Genomic DNA, 9,184 nt, shown 5'->3' on the forward strand with positions numbered 1-9,184 from the left:
AGCTCACGCCGGTAAGCCTAGCACCCTGGGAGGCACAGGTGGTGGATTACCTGAGCTCATGAATTCCAGACCAGCCTGAGCAAAAGGCGATCCGTCTCCTTTTTCTAAAACTAGAAAAAACTAGCGGGCCATCCTAGCTGGTCCCTGTAGTCCCAGCTGCTCCGGAGGCTGAGGCAGGAGAATCGCTTTTAAACCAAAAATTTGAGGTTGCAGTGAGCTATAGACTCGGCACTCTACCCACAGCAACAGAGTGTGATTCTCTCTCAAAAAAAAAAAATAAAAAAGCTAGGGCCCTACGTTCACGTGCCTGGGCCTGACCCTGACCTTTACGGACGCCCCAATTAGCCTTAAACCCCGCCTCAAGAATTAGACAAAAAGGCGGGGAGACCAGCGGAAGATCACTCCGCCCACTGCCCAGTGCCGAGCGCCCCTGCCCCGCCCCTGTGACCGCATCCTCCAATAGATGTTCGGGGTGGCGGTCTTCGTGCGAAGCAGGGACACTATTGGTCCTAGCGTCTCTCCGTCCGGGCTGTGGGCAGGACAACGTGATGACGTCGCAACTCTAGACGCAGGAGAACAGCGCGCGCTTGAGGACTCGGCGGCATTAAACCGTTGCTGGGGTAGCTGCCTGATCGTCGTCTTCCTCTTAGGCTCTCGTTTCTGCGTCCACCTTCTCGCCCTCAGCCTCGTGAAACCAAAACCGGCCAGACCTTCCTTTCCACCCACCTGTAGCCGCGTCATTGCGACTCCATCACCATGTTCGAGGCGCGCCTAGTCCAGGGCTCCATCCTGAAGAAGGTGTTGGAGGCACTGAAGGACCTTATCAACGAGGCCTGCTGGGACATCAGCTCCAGCGGCGTGAACCTGCAGAGCATGGATTCGTCCCACGTTTCGTTGGTGCAGCTCACCCTGCGCTCCGAGGGCTTCGACACGTACCGCTGCGACCGAAACCTGGCTATGGGTGTGAACCTCACCAGGTGGGTCCCGGGGTTGATAGTGAGTTCAGGGCACTGGTGAGCAGGGCCGGGGCCGGGGCCCAGCGGCATCTCCGGTTCCTGGCGGGAGCGCCTCCTAGCCGAACTCTCATTGGCTGGTGCGGCCCATCTGCGCCTTCTCATTGGCCTGCGATGTGGTGGGGGGGCGGCGAAGCCCGAAGGAGAACGCGGTTCTGAAAAGCCCGCGCTGGATATACCGCGAACCGGGTTTTTTCGCGCCAAAGTCACAAAGCGAGTGGTGGCGGGAAAATGACCGGCTTTTCTGTAGTGCCAGGAAAACTGTTCAGACTTCTTTGCTCATTAAATGCCAGTGACTTCGAATGGGTTAGCCACAATTTGATGTGCCTTGGTCAGAATGTCCAGGGTCCCCTACTTGGGGGCAGTAGATTGTTTCTGGTTTCATTGCAAAGTCGCGGCGCTCATTTGAACATCCTGGGCTTGGGGGAAAATTTCTCCAGGGCAGTGACTTTCAAATTTCTTACTGCTACCTATCAAGTGCATTAAGTTTTAGAAATATGCTTACACTTTAAAAAGGTTTGGAAGAAATAATTACTCAGGAAATATACAGCGTGTTTAAATGTTAGGGTCATTTTTTTTTTTTTTTTTTTTTTTTTTGTGGTTTTTTGGCCGGGGCTGGGTTTGAACCCGCCACCTTCGGCATACGGGACTGGCGCCCTACTCCTTGAGCCACAGGCGCCACCCAAACTTTTTTCTTTTTTTTTTTTTTGTGTGTGTGTGTGTGTGTGGTTTTGGGCCGGGGCTGGGTTTGAACCCGCCACCTCCGGCATATGGGACCGGCGCCCTACTCCTTGAGCCACAGGTGCCGCCCTAATGTTAGGTCATTTTTAATGTTTGTCTTCGCCAGAGAATAATCTGTCCACTAAAGAGATTTGCAATACAGAAAATACTCCTCTTTTATTTTACCCAGAAGTGAGATTTCTGCTGATGGAGTGTTTTAATATAAATACTGCCAGATTAAATTCCAAAATGTTTGATCCGATATTCACATCCTTCACCATGATGGATGAAAATGGTAACTCCAAATTGCATTAGAAATCTAGATCTTGGGCGGCGCCTGTGGCTCAAAGGAGTAGGGCACCGGCATGGCCCCATATGCTGGAGGTGGCAGGTTCAAACCCAGCCCCGGCCAAAAACTGCAAGAAAGAAATCTAGATCTTGAGCAGATGATGCTGATTTTTAAAACCTGTGTCTTATGTATTCTAGCATGTCCAAAATACTAAAATGTGCTGGCAATGAAGATATCATTACACTAAGGGCTGAAGATAACGCAGACACCTTGGCGCTAGTATTTGAAGCACCAAGTAAGTTATACCCTTTCTCAGAGCTATGCTATAGAAAATTAAAATACAATGTCAGCATTTCCTAAAACTCCGAATTTTAAGATAATGATGGTGATGGCTATAAAATTTACATTATAGATATAAACTTGTACTTTTTCTTCAACATTTGCTTTCTTTTGATAGATCAGGAGAAAGTTTCAGACTATGAAATGAAATTAATGGATTTGGATGTTGAACAACTTGGAATCCCAGTGAGTATCAGTTTCTCATTGTAGAGGGGGTATTGCATTTGGTCAGGATAGTTAAATAAAGCGAATACAACTTAAGGCCTATTTCCCGAAAGAACTTTTTCTAGAAATAAAGGTGTCCATAAAGTCCATGTGCAATTTAAAACTGTACAATTTTAAATTGCACATGAACTTATGGACACACTGTATAATATATCTACTAATGCATGTTTCAGAAACATTTTATTATTTGGACTGACATTGTTTTGCTAACCCACACAAATTTAAAATTCATTACTGGTTAAATTCACTGCTGCCAAGTGCTCATTTGTATTTCTATGCATCTCTTTTTAATTTTTTCCCCCCCTAGAATGCTTGGTTTATATTAAGAGTAGGTTTTAAAGCTATGTCAGAAGACATTAAAGTTGGGTTTATCAGCGTTAAAGGAGAGAAAAAAATGGGATGTTGAAAGTAACCCATATCATGTTCTTTTTTCTTTTAGAAAGCAATTAGATCTGTTTGCACGATCATCATTTCTGTGCCGTACCATAATGTTCTCTTGAGTTAGCCCTGGATACTGCATTATTGCTAAAGGCTTTATATTTGAGGCAGAGTCTTACTGTGTCACCCTGGGTAGAATGCTGTGGCATCATCATAGGTCACAGCAATCTCAAACTCCTGGCCTCATGGATCCTCTTTCTTCAGCCTCCCGAGTAGCTGGGACTATAGGTGCTCACCACAGCACCTGGCTGATTTTTCTATTTTTAGGAGAGACAGAATCTCACTCTGTGCCTTGGATTGAGTGCTATGGTGCCCTAGCTCACAGCAACCTCAAACTCCTGGGCTGAAGCAATTCCTTGGTCTTAGCCTCCTGAATAGCTGGGACTGTGGGCACCAGCCCATGACGCTAGTTTTTCTATTTTTTAGTGGAGACAAAAGTCTAGCTCTTGGTCAGAGAACTCTCTTGAACTCCTGAACAATTCACCTGCCTTGGCCTCCCAAAGTGCTAGGATTGCAGGTATGACCCATCACACCTGGTCTAAAAGGTTTCCTTAGTATAATTATTCTAATGTAATATATATTTTAGATCTGTGCTTTTTTTTTTTTTTTTTTTTTGAGACAGAGCCTCTCAAGCTGTCACCCTGGGTAGTGTCCCATGTCATCACAGCTCACAGCAACCTCCAACTCCTGGGCTCAAGCGATTCTCCTGTCTCCACCTCCCAAGTAGCTGGGACTACAGGCACTCCCCACAACGCCCGGCTATTTTTGGGTTGCAGCCATCATTGAGCCACAGGCGCCGAGCCTGTATTTATTTTTCGAGTAGTTAGGTATCTTAAGAAATTACATGAATGATGTTTAATCTAAATTCTGAGTTCTCATTTAGATGTTCTTTCTTAAGAAAATGAAGGTGTGGCTCAAGCAGCTAAGGCACCAGCCACATACACCTGAGCTGTCGGGTTCAAATCCAGCCTGGGCCCGCCAAACAACAACAGCCGCAACCAAAAATTATTGGGGCGTTGTGGCCGGTGCCTGTAGTTTCAGCTACTTGGGAGGTGGGGGCAGGAGAATCGCTTGAGCCCAGGAGTTGAAAGTTTCTGTGATGCCACGGCCTTCTACCAGGGCGACAGCTTGAGGCTCTGTCTCAAAAAAAAAGAGAGAGAAAGAAAAAGTGAAGTTGCCAGATCTTTAAATTTCTACAAATTAACCTCTAAAATTTTGTTTGTTTTGTAGGAACAAGAATACAGCTGTGTAGTAAAGATGCCTTCTGGTGAATTTGCACGTATATGCAGAGATCTCAGTCACATTGGAGATGCTGTTGTAATTTCCTGTGCAAAAGATGGAGTGAAATTTTCTGCAAGTGGAGAACTTGGGAATGGAAACATTAAGTTGTCACAGACAAGTAATGTGGATAAAGAGGAGGAAGCTGTAAGTAGGTTTTAAGTACATAGAAAATATAGTCGGGCGGCGCCTGTGGCTCAGTGGGTAAGGCACCGGCCCCAGCCAAACTGCAACCAAAAAATAGCTGGGCGCTGTGGTGGGCGCCTGTAGTCCCAGCTACTCTGGAGGCTGAGGCAAGAGAATCCCTTAAGCCCAGGAGTTGGAGGTTGCTGTGAGCTGTGTGAGGCCACGGCACTCTACCGAGGGCCATAAAGTAAGACTCTGTCTCTACAAAAAAAAAAAAAGAAAGAAAAGAAAATATAGTCTTGGGTGGCGACTGTGGCTCAAAGGAGTAGGGCGCCGGCCACGTATGCCAGAGGTGGTGGGTTCAAGCCCAGCCCTGGCCAAAACCACAAAAAAAAAAAAAAGAAAGAAAGAAAATAGAGTCTTTTGCCAGGGCAGTGGCTCACGCTTGTAATCCTAGCACTCTGGGAGGCCAAGGTGGGTGGATTGCTTGAGCTCATGAGTTTAAGACCAGCCTGAGCAAAAATCAAGACCCCTGTCCCTACTAAAAATAGAAAAAACTAAGGCAAGAGGATAGCTTGAGCCCAAGAGTTGAAGGTTGCTGTGAGCTATGATGATGCCACAGCACTCTACCCAGGGTGACAGCTTGAGACTCTGTCTCAAAAAGAAAAGAAATACAGTACTTTGAAGAGAATTGTAATACTGCTTAACATTAGGTTAATTACTAAAAATTAAAAAATGGACAAAATTATATCCCAAGTAATTTTTGAAAATTGAAAGATATTGAAATATGCAAATGTAAGTGCCATCTAATTTAGAATTATATCTGTGAGAAGGGAGTACAAATTCAGCTCTTCTACAAACCACAGAATACAATGGGTTTCTGAATCAAACTCAGATGTGCCCTTGGATAGGATTGGGATGGTAGGCATCCCATCTTCAGCTTTCTGGAGATATTTACTCTGCTTTTACCAAATAATTGCGTATAGGACAGCAACTCAATACAAGGATATGGTTAGGGATAAAAGTCTAGCTAGTATCAGCTCTTACGTAATCCTTATGTTAACTTTTTCTATTGTGGAGGTGGAGAAGGGGGTTGAGCAAGCCAAGTGACAATTTAAGCAAAGTCACAGGCTATAGGAATCAAGGGTTAAACAGGACAGAGTCTTCTCTCTAAGGCTAGGAAGAAGACTCCATGCAACTTGGAAAGAATTGGATTGTATGTTAAATACTGACTAGCATGTAAATACCTAAATTTTTCCCACTACTTGAACGGGTACTTAGAGAGCCCTCCTTTAATAAAATGATAAAGAACTGTAATTCCTAAATATCCTTAAGTCAAGATTTTCCTGTAGTCAAGTGCTTTTTTTATATCCTTATAAAATATGCATCAAATATTTGATAATTACAGTAAAAAAAAAGAGAACTTGCTACCTTGAGCACTGTCAGGGCCTGGGTCTGGCTTAACTAGGTTCTGGACGTGGAGCACTAAGCTACCTTGCTCAGGAACAATTGCTCTTAGGTACCTGAGGATTATCTAGCAGGAGAGAGAGAGAGTCTTAGAGTAAAGCAGTCTTCTTAAAATAGATCTTAGTCTTTAGTAGAGCTTAGTAATCTTCAGCAGAGAGACGCCGTGCTGTCGTCGTTCTGCAGGCAGGAGAGGAGACAGAGTAAGCAGGTTCGTGATAGAAAGCGTATGCTGATCTCATGCCTCAACACCACAAGTGAAGAGACTGCCAATTCACCAATGCTCTCATTGTTAGGAGAGCTAAATCTCTCTCCATGCCCTTTCACCAAGGTGTTCCATTATTGAGCTATACAGGTATTTCTTATAACTCACTCCTCCTAGCCATAGGCTATACAGGCTGCTACAGAGCACCAATTAAACTCTTTGTAAATCAAGGATGATTAAAAGTCCTAACCTCGGGTGGCGCCTGTGGTTCAGTGAGAAGGGCGCCGGCCCCATATGCCAAGGGTGGCAGGTTCAAACCCAGCCCCCACCAAACTGCAACAAAAAAATAGCCTGGCATTGTGGTGGGCGCCTCTAGTCCCAGCTGCTTGGGAGGCTGAGGCAGGAGAATCACGTAAGCCCAAGAGTTACAGGTTGCTGTGAGCCGTGTCACATCATGGCACTCTACCAAGGGCGGTACAGTGAAACTCTGTCTCTACAAAAAAAAAAAATAAATAAAAATAAAAGTCCTAACTTCATAGGATTATAATGTATGGCTTTTTTTTTTTTTTTTTTTGTAGGGACAGAGTCTCACTTTATTGCCCTCGGTAGAGTGCGGTGGCGTCACACAGCTCACAGCAACCTCCAACTCCTGGGCTTAGGCAATTCTCCTGCCTCAGCCTCCCGAGTAGCTGGGACTACAGGCGCCCGCCACAACGCCCAGCTATTTTTTTGTTGCAGTTTGGCCAGGGCTGGGTTTGAACCCGCCACCCTCGGTATATGGGGCCGGCGCCCTGCTCACTGAGCCACAGGTGCCGCCCCATGGCCTTTTATTTTAAGACATCGTCTCATAGTTTAGGCTAAAGTGCCATGGCTTCAGCTAGGTTATAGCTACTGTAGACTCCTGAGTAGCTGGGACTACAGGTGCCCACCACATCACCCAGCTAATTTTTTTTTTTTTTTTTAAATAGTGATAGGCTTTCAGCTCTTACTCAGGCTAGTCTTGAATAATCTGACCTTAAGCAGTCCACCTGCCTCAGCCTCCCAGAGTGCTAGTACTACAGGCATGAGCCAGCTTGCCCAGCCGTGTCTGGCATATCATAAATGGCTTGTGATAAATATTAGATATTATTTTCTCATCCTTTGCATGAGTTGTCAGCTCTCACTCAGTTCAAATAAAGGTAAAACTCAGTTTATATAAAGATTTTTTTGAAGATTTAATAACAAAGCCCCGGGGACTAATTCTTTATCTCCTGAATCACATTTCCACTGCCCTGCAACCTTGGTTTTTTCAAATCTCATTATTTCATCCATAAATATTTTAATATTATCTAAAATGTACACATGACCATATCTGAAAATTACTTTTATAAGGAATTTTTCAGTATTTTAATTTTCCTGTTTATTTCACATAGTCTGTTTGAATCAAGATTTTAGTAAAGTCCATGCATTGGAATTGGTTGATACATCCCTTAAGTCTGGATTTTACTAATTGTATCCCTGTGTGTTAGCACATCCTATATGTTTCCTGTAACTGTTAGCTACATCTCTAGAGGGTTAATGATACTCAGGGTGTTTGTTTTAAGGGTGATAGTAAGAATACTTTAAAAGTGGTAGTCTGTACCTCTAGCAAGAGGCACAAGGTGTCTGAGTGTTTTTTGCAATGTTAGCAGCCATCATAGTCATTGTCTAGATTTAATAAGTCATTAGGATTTGCAGAGCTAAAATACATTAATATTTCATCTTGTCATTTAATAAATTTTGTAGCACTCTCCAAAATGACCAGTAAAGGGTTTTTTTAGTATATATTATGAACTAATGGACTGTAACTTTCTTGATGTTTTTTCAGTGTGATGAATCTTTGCTTTACTTTGTAGGTTACTATAGAGATGAACGAGCCAGTTCAGTTAACTTTTGCACTGAGGTACCTGAACTTCTTCACAAAAGCCACTCCACTCTCTTCTACTGTAACACTCAGTATGTCTGCAGATGTACCCCTTGGTAAGATTATAAATTTGAACATCGTTTTGTAGGTAGTACATGTGCTACTCCTTAGTAATTAACTATTTTCCTTTTTTTCTTTCAGTTGTAGAGTATAAAATTGCTGATATGGGACATTTGAAGTACTACTTGGCTCCGAAAATTGAGGATGAAGAAGGATCTTAGGCATTCTCAAAATGACAGGAAAAATGAAACTAAGCTCTTTGAGAACTGTTTGAGATGCCAGCATGTACTGAGGTCTTTTCTGCCACCAAATTTGTACTTCTGAGTACAATGTAGATATTTTCTGTAAATAACCATTTTTTCTCCCTTCCATTCTCTACAATTTGCTTAAAAGTCCAGTCAGTCTGGTCTTATTAACCTAGAAATATTTTGCCTTACTTATGAATACTTTTTGTGATACAAAAAGCTTTGACTCTAGCAGCTTTAAGAATTGTTTTTCAATTTAAATAAAATTACCTGAATTTCAAATGTTGCAGGGCAGTGCCTTCATTTGGACCATGACTTTTATGGATATCCTATTAAATTCTCACCTTTAGCTATCCTTGCACAAGAATGCGTTTTTCAGTCTAGACCTGCCAGGTGGAGATAGCAATAAAAAATTTAAAGTAGCAGATACCTGGGTGGCACCTGTGGCTCAAGGAAGGGCACTGGTCCCATATGCCAGAGGTGGCAGGTTCAAACCCAGCCCCGGCCAAAAACCATAAAATAGCAGACACCTTGAGGGATTCATTTTTCAAACTTATTTTATTATTCTAATTTGAGCTTAAGTAATGAATAGGGACAGTAGGGCAAATCTTATGTGTTTCACCATTTTGTCCTTTTAGTTAGTGAACAATAATACTTTTCTTTTTTCTTTTTGTGTGTGTGTGTGTGTGGTTTTTGGCCAGGGCTAGGTTTGAATCTGCCACCTTCGGCATATGGGATTGGCGCCCTACTCCTTGAGCCACAGGCACTGCCCCAATAATACTTTTCAAAAACTTAATGTATTCAAAGTTATGTGGGCTTTTTAGGACTAGCATTGTTATAGTGCAGTGTTTTCTTTTTAGCCTAGAAAGTCTTTTACAAGAGTCTTGGAAATTTCAGTAG

The 9,184-nt window shown here is 43.3% G+C and overlaps 2 protein-coding genes across 2 annotated transcripts in view; one reads left to right on the forward strand and one right to left on the reverse strand.

Moving 5' to 3' along the window:
• CDS2 (CDP-diacylglycerol synthase 2) overlaps positions 1-9,184 on the reverse strand; it is a 103,376-nt gene that overhangs the window by 92,527 nt on the left and 1,665 nt on the right. The window lies entirely within an intron of this gene.
• PCNA (proliferating cell nuclear antigen) lies at positions 545-8,566 on the forward strand. The gene is made up of 6 exons (XM_053574860.1): positions 545-977; positions 2,220-2,317; positions 2,480-2,547; positions 4,255-4,449; positions 7,972-8,095; positions 8,181-8,566. The coding sequence occupies exons 1-6, from the start codon at positions 757-759 to the stop codon at positions 8,258-8,260; spliced, it is 786 nt and encodes a 261-aa protein (XP_053430835.1). The 5' UTR covers positions 545-756; the 3' UTR covers positions 8,261-8,566.

This window comes from Nycticebus coucang, chromosome 21, assembly GCF_027406575.1.
Source record: "Nycticebus coucang isolate mNycCou1 chromosome 21, mNycCou1.pri, whole genome shotgun sequence".
Lineage (NCBI taxonomy): Eukaryota > Metazoa > Chordata > Mammalia > Primates > Lorisidae > Nycticebus > Nycticebus coucang.